The 17,508-nt window shown below is 43.4% G+C and overlaps 1 protein-coding gene across 2 annotated transcripts in view; it reads left to right on the forward strand.

Moving 5' to 3' along the window:
* The window catches only part of SUCLG2 (succinate-CoA ligase GDP-forming subunit beta), a 217,979-nt gene that overhangs the window by 133,707 nt on the left and 66,764 nt on the right, over positions 1-17,508 (forward strand). The window contains exons 8-10 of one of the 2 annotated variants that reach the window (XR_014523085.1): positions 2,532-2,693; positions 8,048-9,693; positions 9,932-11,035. Coding sequence is in view for 1 of the 2 variants with exons in the window: in XM_083492940.1 (XP_083349066.1) it covers positions 2,532-2,693; positions 8,048-8,190 (305 nt within the window). In the remaining variant the exon portion in view is untranslated. Of the gene's footprint in view, positions 1-2,531; positions 2,694-8,047; positions 9,694-9,931; positions 11,036-17,508 lie in introns of those variants that run through there. The other variant, XM_083492940.1, reaches the window with a different exon arrangement.

A 17,508-nucleotide genomic window follows, 5' to 3' on the forward strand; every position in this document is an offset into this window, starting at 1 on the left:
TTGGAGGTTTTTAAGCAGAGGTTGGATAGCCATCTGTCATGGATGCTTTAGCTGAGATTCCTGCATTGCAGGGGGTTGGAGACGACGACCCTTGGGTCTTTTTCCAATTCTACGATTCTGTGATTTCAAGACTGATGACAGAAGTCCATATAAATATCCTGCATTAATATTGGGAATGGCATTGGGTGTTTTGCATCCAGATGTATATCCACGTTCAATCTATGTGTGCGGTTATGAATGAATAGGATTTGAATGTTCTGCTGCTTTGGAGCAAGTAGGCAATTTGTTTACCTCCTGTATCACACACACACACACACACACACACACACCCCGGCGCTGCTCATTAAACCCTGGATTAAATTAATATATATATTTTCCATTGAAAAGAAATTGGTAGTCTTCAAAGAATGCAGAAATAACTGTTGGTGAAATAGGAGAACTTCACCTTAGGCCCCATACGCACTGTGTATTTAAGGCAGTATCATACCACTTTAAGCAATGGTCGCTTCCCCCAAAGACTCTTGGGAATTGTAGTTTTTTAAGAGTGCCAAGACATATTAAGAGACCCCTGTTCCCTTCACAGAGCAACAGTTACCAGATTTCCCTGAGAAGTGGAATGGACCATCAAGCTACTCTGGGAACTGCAACTCTGTAAGGGGAATAGGGGTCTCCTAACAAATCTCAGCACCCTTAACAAACTACAACTCCCAGAATATTGGGGCAGGGGAGCCATGCCTATTTAAAGTGGTGCCATAAATGTGGCCACTGTCCACATGTATCCCCTCACCCCCTGGATTCTTTGGGCGAAGCCATAATCCTAACCCTGCTGCTTTCAATATATCTTGCAGGTGGACCAGGGTAGAAGCAGGTACATTCTAGAGTAGGTGAACAGGAACTACAAAGAACTCTTCAAGTGTTGTTGCAGTTCATGCTTAAATCAGAGATTAAAATGTCTGTCCTAGACAGCCCCAAGGACTGTCAGCGTTCTCCTTGCCCCTTAGCATAAGCTGTTGAATTTGCGCATCTCTGACAGCTTCATGTCAATAGGAAAAGCAGAGGGAAAGCACTCCAAGAATAGAAGTTCCGCGGTTCTCTTTGATATTTGTTCAGAAGAAGAAAAAAGTGCATTTGTATAATCTATCATGTATGTAACAATATTCTTTTGACGGCAGAAAATGTTTTATAAATATTAATAGGTGGGCTTGTTTCCCTGCTGTTTTGCAATGTTGCTCTTGTTAATGGTGAAAGTTCTGCAGAAATGAGATTTCCATGGTGACGTTAGAAAGGTCTGCCAAGAGAGTCCTGCTAGCGGTTCAGGCATGGATCAGGGTTTCATATCTCGTTTAAGAGCAAACCCTGGTTAAGGTTGGAGCCGGAAGCGGGAAGGAGATGTTAGAATTCCTGCTCCATGATTGCAGTCATGGGATTTTTGTCTATCACATGACGGTGTATGTTTTGACTCCACAGAGTGGGAAGTGATGGAGACAGGATGTTTGTGTTACTGCGTTCCGTGAAGTGGGACTATTGTCCTTCGTTCTTTCTCTTTGCTGTCTGATGCTAGAGAGAGAGGGAGCCATGTTGCAGTGCTCCGTGTGTGTTTATATGTAAATAAAGTAGATTAGCCAAAGTGTTGAGTTGCTGAGATCTGTTACGCAAGCTGCAAAGACTCTGCGGATCTCTAAGTGTGCCAGTGTCGGTTGGCATCGGTTGCTGTGATGTTCGGGCAGAAGAAAGTTTTTGAAGCTCCCAAAAGAAAGACCAGGAGGGAGAGAACATGCCAGTCGGGCATGTGTCTCTGCCAGGGTCCTACTCAAGTGTAGCACAAGCTCCTGACAGGAGAGTGCAATCTCACGGCTCCTCATGTGTGTGATCTGCTTCTAAAATTGCAGCTTGTTTATATTTACCGATAGCTGCTTTTTTGTTTGTTTGATTACTTCTGTTTGATTTTAGGTTGCATTTCCTCTTGTTTTTAGATCTGTTTGTTGTTACATTTATACCCCACCTTTCCTCCAGGAAGCTCAAGGCATATGTGGCTCTCCCCCTCCCTGGTTTATCCTCCTGTTTTTCTCTGTTTGTGCAGGATATATTAAAACAATTGCTTAAAGGCTTTATTAACATAACGCGTAAGAGCTACAGCTATTACAGATTCGTAATTAAATGCATGCTTTGTTACGTCGGTCTGTTGAGAACATTTATGGGAGACTGCTCTGTTGAGCTTCCATTTTCTGCCCTCACTTTCATTGCGTGTTTTCGCCACGCTGGCGTTCCACATCTTAGTTTAAGACTCTTGACACCTGGTAGGCCTGTGGCAAATTGAGTTTTGATGTCTGCTGTTCTAAGTCCCCGAGGCCTGCTTCTGTATAATTCCGTTGGGGGGCGGGGCGGGGAGTTACATTGATTTTGCAGAGATCAGGACTGTTCACTCTCCATACTGAAAAGTGTGGTGCTTAAAAATTATGCAACTCTATTTCACATTTGGAACTAACCACTCAATAGCTCTGATGTATTGATTTCATTTCCCTTTCATTTAGTTGTGTGCTTTGATGCCAAGATAAACTTTGATGACAATGCCGAGTTCAGGCAAAAAGAGATATTTGCCCTGGATGACAAATCTGAGAATGAGCCGATAGAAAATGAAGCTGCCCATTATGACTTGAAGTACATAGGCCTGGATGGAAACATTGCCTGTTTTGGTAAGCAAAAATATGTTCATACTATACATTTCTGACTTCGATTCAAAGACCTTATGTGTTAAAAGATGGGGGGGGAGTATTTGGAAACAGGGGGAGTTTCAAAACCAGCATGCAATAGGTCATAGAGGTATGCAGTCCAATGAAAACCAGTCAACAATTCTGCCATGCATGCAGGTCTTTGAAGAAGAAGAAGAGGAAGAGTTTGGATTTGATATCCCGCCTTTCACTCCCTTTAAGGAGTCTCAAAGCAGCTAACATTCTCCTTTCCCTTCCTCCCCCACAACAAACACTCTGTGAGGTGAATGGGGCTGAGAGACTTCAGAGAAGTGTGACTAGCCCAAGGTCACCCAGCAGCTGCATGTGGAGGAGCGGAGATGCGAACCCGGTTCCCCAGATTACGAGTCTACCGCTCTTAACCACTACACCACACTGGCTCATGACTAAAGTTGTCTTTTGGATTCCCAGCCATGTGTTTGACATAACCGTTAACAACCATGGAGGCTGCGTTCAAATAATCGTATCTCAGCTTAATGAGCCAAGGTATGAATGAGCCTCACGGCTGCATCTACATCCCATTTGCACAAGGTCCTGAACAAAATAGAAAGCTTGCAGTAAACTTGGCTTTCCCAGGAAACTATGGTTAACAGCTTCAGATATTGAAGTTAATACCCTGGCTTGTTCTGAAGCTGTTAACCGCAGTCTCGCAGGTTGGACGAAACAGGAAACTATAGTTAACTGAAGACTTCCTGGTTTGTTTGCCAGCTCAAAGGTTGAAATCAAGGGTTCATTCATAGATTGGCTAATTAAGCTGCAATATGATCGTCCAAATGCGGCCACTTAGTAACATTAAAAATGTGCGGCAGAGCTGTTTCACATTTAAGCTGCATGCAGTCATTATCCTTGGCATATGCGCGCTCTGTGAACATCAAAGATGCCAAATGATGGCAGGTGGGTGTTTTACTTACTCCACAACTGCGTTACTGGAATTGTCAGCCATGTATCCAAAAAGTTGTCAACATTTGAATAGAAATGAATTCTAAATAACGGAAGGAAAAGTAATTGCTGCCCCAAGGTATCTGGACAGAATGTTTTGACTGCATACCCAGAACTAACATTTGAATTTAGAACCAGTGTTTTCTGTATTGCTTCCTGTATGGAAAACCATCAAAGAAAATGTGCTACAGACAATGAATGGGGCCTTTTGACGCCAGTCCAGGCTCCCCACCCACACCACCCAGGCAAGATTTTAGAACAGTTGAGACCTCAACCACAAGTCACTCAAGCAATCCCTGATCAGAATCTTTCACTTTTTTAAAACATCGAAATAGCCATATGGGACTATTAATGGATCAGCGAATGGGGAGTGGACTTTAGCTGGTTCCTCCCATGCATTTTCCCCAATCTAAATTGCCTCTCTCCCCAAGCTGCTATTAGCAATTTGGGGGTAGGGGTAGATAAGTCTCTAGATCTGTGGTTCCCAATTGGTGGTCTGTTGACCCAGGGGGTCCGTGGCGCCATTTACGTAACAAAATCTACCATGGATAATATCAATTTTTTCAAAAGCAGGGGGCTCCATGGCATGGCTTTATAAAAACAGGGAGTCCAAAGTACTTTAGCTAATTGTGAACCAATGCTCTAGATCATATTAGAAGCCCCAATGCAGCTGCTTTATTACTAAACAACAACAAAAAGATTGCAGATTGCAGGTTAATAATAATAATAATAATAATAATAATAATAGTTGTTGTTTATTATTTATACCCCGCCCACCTGGCTGAGTTTCCCCAGCCACTCTGGGTGGCTCCCAATCGAGTGTTAAAAACAATACAGCATTAAATAAAGTATGTCATGGCCACAACCATACCATACATTTAAAGCACATGGCTTCCCTCAAAGAATGTTGGGAATGGTAGTCCTGTGAGGGGTGAACTACAGTTCCCAGGATTATTTTTGGGTAGCTTTATTCTTCAAATGAATGGTGTGGATGTGACCCATGCCTGGATTGGCTCTTAGTGAGAAGCATGGGACTATTTTTGAGAGGGCGGTGGGAAGACCCTCTTATACACACAGAATCTTCCTACCCAAATCTTTGCCTTTGGATTATTGTCCCTTGTTTCCTTACATTTCTTGTTCACTTTTCTTTTGAAAAAGTTTGATTAGGTTAATTATTGTTGTTGTTGTTGTTGTTGTTATACTTATTATACTCCACCCAATTGGCTAGGTTTTAAACATTAAAAACTTCCCTAAACAGGGCTGCCTTCAGATGTCTTTTAAAAGTAAGATAGTTGCTTATTTCCTTGACATCTAATGAGAGGGCGTTCCACAGGGCAGGCGCCACTACCGAGAAGGCCCTCTGCCTGGTTTAAATGTAAGTTAACATTATACTTTGGTTCCCCGGCATGTTAAAAGCCTAACCTGATAAACAGAACTTACATGTGTGACCATGTAAATCTGGGATCCTGCAAAAGACTGTATTGTTTGAAAAAAGTTTCAGTGAATGGAAATAAAAGATTAAATTATTTATCTGGACCACTTATATTTAAGCAAAAACTCTTAAGTGCTTTACAACATAGCTTAAAACATCTTAAATAAACAAGAGATACAACAACAAAAAAACCAACCCAGGGAATTTTTATGTTCTGCAAAACACTATTACCGTATTTTTCACTCTATAACACGCACCTGACCATAACACGCACATCGTTTTTAGAGGAGGAAAACAAGGGAAAAAATATTCTGAATGAAACAGTGGACGTATCATTTTTGTGCTTCATGCTGTGGCCACAGACATGTGATCTGATGGTGAATTTGGGGTGACCCAATGCAAAAATCCTGAGAATCCCTGTGGATCCATGCTTTGTAACCACGTTTTTGCACAATTGCAGCCCCAGGCAACAGTGGGTGCGTGATTTTGGGGGGGGGGGGCAGGCTGTAGCCATGGACATGCTATGTGCTCTGATGGTGAATTTGGGGTGACCCAATGCAAAGATCCTGAGGATCCATGTGGATCCATGCTTTGTAACCACATTTTAAGTGGGGAGGGAAGGAAAAACACAGAAGGCTAAGAATGCAGGAGAGGGCTATAACGTGAGGAAAGGAAGGCAAAAGTTTCCCCCCACCCACCCACACAAGCCAGCCACTGTTTAAGGATTTCGTCCTTTTAAATGGAAGAAAGCATATTTGAATGCTGTGTGTCTCCAAAAACAAAAAGCAGGAAGTCAAATCAGAATTTTAAGCCGAACCTGTAATCTCTCTTCCCTTCACAAACATTGTTCCCTCCGGAGCAGGGACAGGATAGAGCGACGCTCTGCTCTCCTCTCTTCTTGCCTGGAGGGGAGGGGCTTTCCCTGCTCTTTGTTCCGTTTGAGCAAACACAGCAACGAAACAGAGCAGGGTGGGCAGAGAGACCCTGAGGCAGAATGCAGGAAAGCAACAGCTTCCTCTCTCACGGAGCTCCCTTCTCCCTGAAGCGCGGTTTGATTTTTGCCTTATTTTTCGGCTCCAGGGACCACACATTCGCTGCATAACACGCACAGACATTTCCCCTTCCTTTTTAGGAGAAAAAATCTGCGTGTTATAGAGCGAAAAATACGGTAACAACTAGAGCATCATTTTTAGTATCAAAATAAATATTACACATAAAAATCAGTTTCAGATATACAAGGAAAATTCATAATAAAAATGAAAATAAGAGCTGAACCAGTCTATATTTGACATAAAGATTTCATTTACACTTTTTTTTAAGCCTTCATGGGAATTTTTTTTTTTTAAAAAAAATATCTAGAGAAGTAGCCTTTTCTCCTCACAGTTTATGGCACGTAAATTTCTCTCCATGCTTAATTGCGAGATTCAGAGATTCTGGTATTGAGGTCTTAATCTAACTGGAATTAAAAAATATTAAAGGATTTGTAGCTCATTAAACCAATAGCACCATCAAATTATATGCCTAAAACATCCCATCCAGATTTTAGGCTCCTGTTCAAGGATTTTTTTTAAAATAAAAGCTTACTTTGTAGAGAAGCAATCAATTTAACGTGCCAAAGCATTTTCTTCTCTCTTACCCAGATGAGTTAATGTATTTGCAACACAGGCAACATTTAACATAGCAGAGGTGTCAACCATTAAAAAAAAGAAGATAAAATCTAAAGCATTGTCATCAAAAGAATATCCAGTGGGAGTTTGGTTAAAAGGAGAACCGAGTTTTTAAATATTTTCCAACAGGATGTTAGCTTTATGCCAAGGTTAATGAAATTAGACATGGCCCATAAAACTGCCAAGGGAATTAAGGGATCAGTGGTAAGTGAAGGAGACGTTTTGTGGGGTTTCTGCTGGTTTCAGAATATGGTTTTTGCTCCTAATTCCCTGGGAAAGTATATGCAAGTTCAGAACATAAAACTGTGAAAACGCCATTGTATTATGCACAATTAAAATTATGCCTCATTTATTAAGTACTAATCAATTAAAATTACCCTATGAATGGGCATAATTTAGCCTGCAAGTCACATGCAATCCCCAAGCAAGGTTTGCTCTATGTTTTCTTCCCAGCATCTGTCAGGGTTCCTCTCAGTCTCTATACAAAACCAGTGGGGAGCCTGCAACAGAACATTGCAGTATATTTCCCGACTCTAAAAGGGACTGTTCCTCTTCAGCCAGCCTTGGACAGGAACCTTGTGCCACTGTTTCGGACTTCTTAGCACCCCATTTTCTCCACCCCGCCATACTATATTGGGCCTTGAATCTAGGCTTGCAGCTAGCGTTGAACCATGAGGCCAAAGTCCAGGACTCTGCAAATCACCACTCAGAGAACAGCAATTGGAGAGTCAACAGCAGACAGGCCCAATGGTGTCAGCTGGGTCTATTTGGGCTCTCACTGGTATATTTTAACGGAGGCGGGGGGAGTACACTTGCAAATAGTGCTGCTCTGTTTCCAGAGATAAATGGCAATTGCAGCAGAGAGCAGGAAGTTGCTGTGTGGCCTTTCTTTCACACACACACACACACACACACACACACACCCCAATATTGAAACATGTCTTAGTCCATTTAGTTCTGCATAATCACTGGGGAGAAATGAATCAATAAATAGCAGCCTAAGCATGCCAGACACCAAATATTGCTGATGTCTTCTTTGTATCCATGTGCAATTAAACCTGAAAGTCCATCTCTTTTACACTGTTCCCTGCTCTCTCTCTCTCTCTCTCTCTCTCTTTATTGTATTATTAGTTACAGCGTTTTCCTACCACTCTTAAACTGTAACTTCTCTGGGTAGTGGTAGTGGCACTTTCTAAACGACATCCCTACGAGTCTGCATTTCGCCATTTTAAAATGCACAACTCTGATTCTCTTAATTGCAGTCAATGGCGCTGGGCTTGCTATGGCAACGTGCGATATCATTTCCCTTAATGGCGGAAAGCCTGCCAACTTCCTGGATCTTGGTGGAGGCGTGAAAGAAGCACAAGTATATCAAGCATTCAAGCTGCTCACTGCTGATCCCAAGGTAAAGCCTGTTGACTCTGCACAGACGCTTCCTCGATACACTCGTATGTTTGTCTTCATAGAGCCAAAAAGTGTGCACTGAGTAGCATCGAATGCAGTAACTCTCTGAAGTGGTGACAGTTTGAGTCTCCTTGGCTCAATCCTGTTCAGCTACAAGAGGAGGGCCTTAATGGCTCAGTGGCAGAGCTCCAAAGTAGCAGAGCTCATGGAAGCACAGCTCCTGCACTGAGAGGAAATGCCATAGCTCTGCGGACTGGTAGCTTCACATGCACAAGGTCCCAGGCATCTCCCGTTTGTCCATGCACAAAGTTATTCCCAGCTCTACTGATCTGTCTCAACACCCCTTTTGATTTCGGAGACATGCATCTGCATTCCTGGCCCCCGGTTGTTATGTGTGCTTGGGCCACTCACGACTACAGCTTGATCACGGGAGTGAGGTCACCACCTTCTGTAAAGCTTCAGCTCAGGTTCACAGTCTAACACAAAATCTAGCTGTGATCCCATTGTTCTGATTCCTTTGGAAGTAACACCAAGCACTTTTTCACTCAAACACGATTTTATTGTACTTGAAATATTTAAATATATTGATTGCATGAGGGGCAGATGGGGCTCTTCAACCTGGGAAGGTCGCCCATGTAGGAGAAAGACAACTCTGATCCTAAACCTCCACTGCCTTGAGAAGAAAGGGCTAAGGAGTAAACCCTACATAAATCCAGAGTGGAGTCCCTAAGACAGTTGGATGGCTCCTTGTAGGCCTCCTTCCGGCAACTCCTGATACTAAATGTATTGCTCTGTTTTCCTTTGGACCACATAAGCGAGGCTGGGAGCAGGGTCTTATCATCTGGGCAGCCCAGGATCTCCACACACAGTGCCCAGGCTTGCACCCTGGGGAGGTCACTTCAGTGCTGCTAACGCTGTGGCTTGACTTCACCCCTGAAGGCGCACTCCATGGTCTTTTGAGGCAGATGAATGTTGATTGCACCACATTGTAAGCAAACCGTAAGGAAGAAGTCGTGTCATAAAACTGAGCAGGCCTTTGGCCGTTTCAACCACAGCCATCGCATTTTGAAGCTAGCAAGCTCAGTAAGTCTTATCTCCACACTTTTATGCATTACTAGTTGTGTGGGAGCCATTTCTGTGGGGCTGTCTCAGAAGGTGGTGGGCTCTCCTTCATTGGAGGTTTTTAGCCAGTCGTTGGATGGCCATCTGTCAGGAATTTAGCTGCAATAACTGCATTTCAGGGAGTTGTACCAGATGAAACTTGGGGTCCCTTCCATTGAGTTCCTGCACCACTGCAATCCAATGAGCATCTGAATGCAGAATATATGCAGACTGCTTTCACACTTGCTCACCATGCCAGTCATGTAATGCCATTTTATTGGGTAGCTTATGTGGATATTCTAATGGCGTGAAGGAGAGAAGCACAGGAGTCTTGGTGGGGAATATATGACTGGGGTATTTATAAATTTCCCAACAGCCTGGAATCACAGTGCAGTGAGAAGCAGTTCCATTGTTCTTAGATGAGTACAGTGGTACCTTGGGTTACAGACGCTTCAGGTTACAGGCACTTCAGGTTCCGCTAACCCAGAAATAGTACCTCGCGTTAAGAACTTTGCTTCAGGATGAGAACGAAAATCGTGTGGCGGCAGCAGGAGGCCTCATTAGCTAAAGTGGTACTTCAGGTTAAGAACAATTTCAGGTAAAGAACGGACCTCCGGAACAAATTAAGTTCTTAACCCAAGGTACCACTGTATGTCGAAGTTACCAGCATGAGTTTGACCAAACTGCGGAGGCAGTGGAAGACAGGAGTGCCTGGTGTGCTCTGGTCCATGGGGTAACGAAGAGTCGGACACGACTAAATGACTAAACAAACAAACCACTGTATGTAAAAAGGGGCATGAACTGAGCCAGTTGGGCAGCAAAGACTAGTGTAATTACCTCTGCCTACATTTTTTTTTCCATATTCAGATTATTACTGCAGCAATGACTAGCATCGTGCCATGATTCAATGTGAGTGGCGCCAAAGAAACAACACCACAACTGGATATTTGTACTTGTTGTTAATATCACTGTTCGCCAAACAACAGCTCAGGTGGTAGAACATGAGGGTTGTGGGTTTGAGCCCCACGTTGGGCGAAACATTCCTCCACTGCAGAGGGTTGGACTAGATGGCCCTCGTGTCCCTTCCAGCTCTACAATTCTATGATTCTCATCTCAGAAACATCAAGTTTCAATTCCTGGCTTTGCTGGAGACTTTCTGTGGCAAATGAATCAAAGGGCCTGGTGCATTTGATCATAGTGTCTATTCCGTTCGGGGTTTTTTTCTTTTTAACCCGTCGCAATTTTATTTAATAATTCTGATTTCCTTTCATCTGCTCCTTTTGTTTTTTTCTGTTTCATGTTATCTCTTTTAATTAATATTATCCACTTGGCTCTCTGATAGAAATGCTTCCTGTTCTGTAAGTCGGAGGGAATTTGGCCACCTCGAGCTTGCCTCTCTCCCTCGCTCGCCACGTTTGTTCTTTTTCACTCTTTCCATTTTTACTTTCTCGGTTCTTCCTCCAGCTTGCCTCCTGCTGCTTTTCAGAATATGTCTTTTTAGTTTTCACTTTCATTTTTATTTTTTGTATATAAAGCATCCCACTGGACAAGTTGGGCTTTTGCCATCCTTTGTAAAATAAGTGCCCTGCTAAAAGCGGTGTCTGCCCTTGGGCGCCTTGCTAATAGGAATGTCAGACCTTGACAGGTAGGTACAATTGGAGCCTGTGGCTTTGTCCACTGTAGATTTCAAATCAGACAGAAATTATTGCCATCATCCTTTTTTAAAAAAACCAAAAAAGGAAAAATATTAATTTCTTTGGCTTTGACTGTATGCCTCTGTATACCATTGCTTTGCTTCCTGAGTTGTTGTTTTTTAAAATATATATTAAATATATTCATGCTGCAGTTCCCTTTAAATCAGGTGCATCTGAGCTGCCTGTCCCTTTGGTACTGCAGAGTGAGGCTTAAGTGTTGCCCCTCATGTCACTGCTGTGGTTGTGCACACCAGAGAGATTACGTCACTTTTTCCTTTCCACAGCAAGTTATGAGGAATATTGCAGGCAGAGCCGAATTGGGATTTCCATCAATACATTGCAAGCGATCTGTCTCCTGTTCAATGCAGACATGCATCAGCTAGGCATGGTTTCAGAAGAAGAATTACAGATTGCCTCTTATTCAGAATAACCACTCCAATAGCGTGGGGCAGTTTTCAAGGCACCATATGAGCTGTTGGGACGTAACAGACAAGAACGCTTTTTTTGCAAAGCCTTTCTAAAAATCCTCCTGCTCCACTTACATTTCCTCTTGTCTCTTCCATGCTGCTTCCCATTCATCTGTCTTAAATCACCTTGTGTTTATGTTGCTGAAAAGAACTATTTGGCCTTCCACCGCTGGCCCTTTAAGACTGGGACAGACAGCATCAGGACATTCAATCCCTGAGTTAGAGGCAGCCTTGAGATGCTGTAGCCAAGCTACTCCTCAAATCCCTATACTATCTGCTCTCAGATCCAGCACAAGCTCTCTGTCCTTACCTCCAGAACCCTCCAGGGACATTCCCTCCCCTACTTCCTTTGCTCTTTTATCTCAATACATCCCTGTCTTCACTTTTCCAGCTCCACCAGCACCCAACACCTAAAGGTCTCTTCCTTCTTCATAGACCTGTGTGATGCCACCTCTTCATGTTTTCAGATCCCTCCTCGAAGTCCACCTTTTCCATGAAGCCTTTGGTATTATCCTTTAGTGCTTCCCATGCCCTTCAGTGACTCAGTGTGCAACTAAGCCTAAGCACATGTTACTGAAACACATGCATGTTGCTTCCCTGTTCAGTCTTGTCTCTACCAACCTCCCTCCTTCTGTTGTTTCTCCTCTGTCAAATTCTAGATTGTAAGCTCTTCACAGCAGGGGCCTGGACTCTTCCACTCTATAAAGCACACCCATGTACACTGAGGGTGCAGTGAAAATTTATTATTATTATTATTATTATTATTATTATTATTATTATTATTACAGTGGTACCTCGGGTTACAGACACTTCAGGTTACAGACTCTGCTAACCCAGAAATAGTACCTCAGGTTAAGAACAGACCTCCAGAACGAATTAGTACCACTCTATTATATTTGCAGAGCCAGTGTGGTGTAGTGGTTAAGAGCGGTAGTCTCGTAATCTGGTGAACCGTCCCCGCTCCTCCACATGCAGCTGCTGGGTGACCTTGGGCTAGTCACCCTTCTCTGAAGTCTCTCAGCCTCACTCACCTCACAGAGTGTTTGTTGTGGGGAAGGAAGGGAAAGGAGAATGTTAGCTGCTTTGAGACTCCTTAGGGTAGTGATAAAGCGGGATATCAAATCCAAATTCCTCCTCCTCCTCCTCTTCTTCTTCTTCTTCCTCCTCCTCCTCCTCCTCTGCCTTTCCCACCCCTAAAGACAGCAGTGGACAGCACAGAGGGGTGTTGCTGCTCTGCTTGATGGCAGAATCGCTACGACTTACTAGGATGGGGCAGGGGCAGGGTGAAGGCAAGATCAGAGCTGTGCAGTAGTGGGAGCACCCGATTGGCCCTGCCAGCATGCCTGCACAACCCCGATCTTGCCTCTGCCCCACACCATCCCAGTCCACAGCGATGCTGCTGTCAGGAGGCACCAGTTGCTTCAGGGCTCAAAACACAGCTGCAGCAAGACCTCTCCTCACCTTTAGTGCAGCGCCCAGATGACAAGAAGGGCAGGTGTGGGTGGGGAAGTTTACTTGTAATGACTTCCTTAGATGCTGTTTTTAGAAAGCCAGAGGGAGAGCATGGCTTGGCTAAACGTTCTCCACCACAATTGGAGCACTGATGCCACGCCTCTCTCATCCTTCCCCCTATCCTTCAAGGTTGAAGACGGGCTGCCATTAGACTTTCAGGCATTCCCTTCTGGGAAGCATTGTTGACATTGCCAGGATAAAATGTTCAGTGGCTATTACTGAATGGGAGTGGCTAATTGCATCCAAGAATTGAAATCTTTATATATCTGGTATGGTGGGGTGGGGAAATAATAACCTGACATTGTTGTGACAATCAGACTTCACAATCCATTTATTTCTAGACACTTCTTGCGTTGTAATTTGTTTCTGTAAGTTGCTCTCCTCTTTCCTTCTGATTATTTGAGCAATGGTATCAGTATACAGGGACGCAGGTGGTGCTGTGGGTTAAACCACAGAGCCTAGGACTTGCCGATCAGAAGGTCGGCGGTTCGAATCCCCGTGACGGGGTGAGCTCCCGTTGTTCGGTCCCTGCTCCTGCCAACCTAGCAGTTTGAAAGCACGTCAAAGTGCAAGTAGATAAATAGGTACCGCTCCGGCGGGAAGGTAAATGGTGTTTCCGTGCGCTGCTCTGGTTTGCCAGACACGGCTTAGTCATGCTGGCCACATGACCCGGAAGCTGTGTGCCAGCTTCCTTGGCCAAGAAAGCGAGATGAGCACCACAACCCCAGAGTTGGCCACGACTGGACCTAATGGTCAGGGGTCCCTTTACCTTTACCTTTTTATCAGTATACAGAAAGCCCGAGTTGTTGAAACAAACCCTCACTGTTTTCAGGGGCATGGTTTTCTGTAAACAAGAAACTGAGAAATAAAAGAAGTTTCTTCGAGGTCACTGATGCTTCTGTGATCAAGTTCAGACATGGATCTCACGCAACTCCTCTGTAAGCAGAGCAGGGGAGGCTGTCTGCTCTGCTCAGGACTGCCCTGTGTGAACTCTTGTTTCCTTTCCATGAGGCAAAAGGATCACACAAACCTCTGCATGTGACTGCAACACACTCGCTGTAGGCTTGGTCTAAGCTTGGGTCCTGCTTATAGGCTTTCCCATAATCTTGTTGGCCATGGTGAGAACAAAATGCTGGACAAGCTGGGACCTTTGAACTGATCCAGAAGGGCTGTTCTTCTACACTCATATAGCAGTGGAGTTCCTACTAGAGACAAGAGATTGATTCAGGTTATGTTGAGCGTGTCTAATGCTTGGCTGTGGTCAATTGCGCATTCCTAATTGTTAGAATCTTGCCCTTGGACCAAAATCTGCTTTAGATTATTCCTTCTTTATTTGCTTAAAAAAGAAAATCAATCTTTTCTGTATAAAATACCCAAGGCAGCTAACAAAATAACCACCAAAACAACAATTAATTAAAACATGACATTAATAAATTTAAAGTGGTGCTTTAAAAAAAAAATCCATAGCAGCATAGGAAGTTAAATAAGTAGATAGATAGCAGTAGAAAGGTTAGCCAAACTGCCATGGCATCATGGCCAGCAACTGGTCTGGGAAAGTTAATGAGCAGACGCTTAGACTGTATTTCATGGGAACTGCCAAAATGGCGCCTGCCGCTTGAACAGGACTTTTGGATTAGCGTGAAAATCCACACAGGACTATAATAATGTTTGCTTCAACTCGCTTGTGGAAATAACTCAGAGGTTATTAAGAGGGAAAATGATAGCAACAACAAGATTGGAAGGCGGGACTTGTGAACATCAAAGCAGCAGAAATATGAGAGGATTGGACCCTTTTGAGCTCAAACAAAATTTTTAAAAATTCGGCAAAATATTTGGACTTTATGATATGTATTGGCATAATTTGGATTAATTAATGAGACATGATTGGATTGTTAAATGAAAATTTAATAAAAATTATTTTAAAAGAAAATAAAAATGAGGCAGTCTTTATCCTCCACTTAAAATCCAAAAGGAAGGAAGACAGTTGAACCAAACTGGAAGAGAATGCCTTAAAGCAATGGGGGACCTGTGGTCCTTCAGATGCTGAGACTCCAGCTCCCATCAGCCCCAAACAGCATGACCAATGGGAATTGTAGTTGAACAACAACTGGAGAGCCAGAAATCCCTCATTCCTGTTCCAGAGTCTGGGAGAAACCAGTGAAAAATCTGAATACCCACCCCATTTCATAGCATCAGAGAACACAAAGGAAGAACCTAATACAGGGGTCAGCAGACTTTTTCAGCAGGGGGCCGGTCCACTGTCCCTCGGACCTTGTGGGGGGGGGCAGATTATATTTTGAAAAAAATAATGAATGAATTCCTATGCCCCACAAATAACCCAGAGATGCATTTTAAATAGAAGTACACATTCTACTCATGTAAAAAGATGCTGATTCCTGGACTGTACTAGGGCTGGATTTAGAAGGTGATTGGGCTAGATCCGGCTCCCGGGCCTTAGTTTGCCTAACTGTGGCCTAATATTTATTGATTTTAAAACTTATGTCACACTTTTTATGCCTGTTAACATTGCATATTTGCTACCACAGCATATGGTGATGGCCAGTAGTGGACAGCATGGTGGGACAAAGGTGCTTACCTGACCACCTGACAGGGGAGTGACTGCTCTTTACTGGAAGGAGAAGCCATGAGGCAGGGAGGTCAGTGGAGTGCAGACACCCCAGCAGGAGTGCCAGATGGTCTCCACTGGTGTGTCTGCACTGCACAGACCTCGCTGCCTCCTAACACCCAATACAGTAAACAGTATCGACCCACCTATTTGGACGTCAGGGAAATCCCTCTAACTGATCATGCTGCTGATGACCATGAGCTTCAGGGGCTCTAAAAGGGGATTAGAAAATTTTATCAAGGACTAGGTTGGTAATGGCTACTGGTCATGATGGCTTTATAGTATCTTCAGGATCAGAGGCAGTCACTGGGTACCAATGGTGGGAGAGAGCTATTGCCCTCATCTCTTTCTTGTAACCTTTCTGGTTGACCACTATAGGACTAGGTGGGTTCTGAAATTTTCTCTGTTTAAAACGAGACAATGTTATTTTAAAAGTAGGTTTGAAAAGGCAGGAATAGCACAGTATCTCTTGCTAACAGAACAGAAGCTTCTACTTATAATATTTAGAATATGGTCAATAATAACATTAGACCTTTAATCAAGCCAGCTGATTATTAATAACTGTTTACTTGTCGTATTCAGAGGAGATTATATTGACTGACATTTCTCCAACACTGTAAAATGTTGGCTATTGGCAGCTGTTAGCTCCCATAAATGGAATAATTGATGACAAGCTTAATTTGTTTTCTTCTGCAGCCATGCCTCAGTCCAAACACAGACTGTTGTTTTCTGAATATGGAATAAGCATTTCTTATTCATGTCACTTTTCTTAAGCTTGTTTACTCCTGTCCAACGAATCACTTCTGTCTAAGGCAGTGAAGGTAAAATAATGGCAGGGGAACATCAATGCCATTATGCTGTGTGTGTGTGTGTGTGTGTGTGTGTGTGTGTGTGTGTGTCTGTGTGTATATGAATTGGAGATCTTTGGGCTTTCCATTTTCTCAACATCTCAGGCAGTGATCAGAATCCCAAAAAGAAGGTATCATTAAATATTTCTGCTATTTGCTTATTTTTTGGAGCTGTCGCGGCTATAAAAATAATACCAGTTGTCCTTTAAAAAAATACTTTCTTACCACTGCTGTTTTCCTTTTGAAGCAACGATTCTTCTGGATTTCTTTCCCTAAAACTGCAGCCTGTTCTGCAGCATAATGGGCAGCTTTTCTGATTATCAAGCGTAGAAGAGGTCAAATGGCGGAAGAGGAAATAAACGATATTTTAGATGTTTAGTAAAACAAAACAAAAAATAGAAAGTGAAGATAGAGGAGGGAGAAATATAGCACCACAAATAAGTATGCTGTCGCTGGAAGAACCTGCCCCCACCCCCGTTTAGAAAACCTCTGGCTTCCATTGAAATACATTAAGCTGCTTGCAATGATGAGTTTGGACACCCTGTTTTGTGGGGTGGTAAAGAGAACTGCATTTGAAGAAGGGTTAAACACCACCTCTTTTAGCACTGCTATTCCAATTGAGTCTCCATTAAAAAACCTGGAAAACCTTAGAACCAACCATGGACTCTGCATCTCGCATGTACATTAACAGTACCAATTCCTGACTGAGGCTCATTCTGGCACTGTCTGCAGTAGGAAGAGCTTCGTCCCAAAGTATATTTTTCTCCCCTCCCCACTGTGGGTGAATTTTCATGGCAGCTCCAACTACTGTTCCAAGTTGCTTGGCTCAAGGCAAGTCGAGGCAGCCTTAAAGAGGGTTCTTCATTACTGCTATGTTTAAATCAATCTCTCATAAAAGCCTTTTGCATTTCTTGGGCGTAGTCCAGATAAGATAAAAGTGCCTGAGCTCCATTGAAATCAATGAGACTTCAGTCCACATCAAGGCGCTTGAGCTGCATTGAATGTAGCAGGACTGAAGAATGCCTTCGCTTTTTTTTTAATGGATTACGCTTCCTGACACCCAATGGCTCT

This window comes from Podarcis liolepis (genome assembly GCF_965112155.1).
Source record: "Podarcis liolepis genome assembly, chromosome: 2".
Taxonomy (NCBI): domain Eukaryota; kingdom Metazoa; phylum Chordata; class Lepidosauria; order Squamata; family Lacertidae; genus Podarcis; species Podarcis liolepis.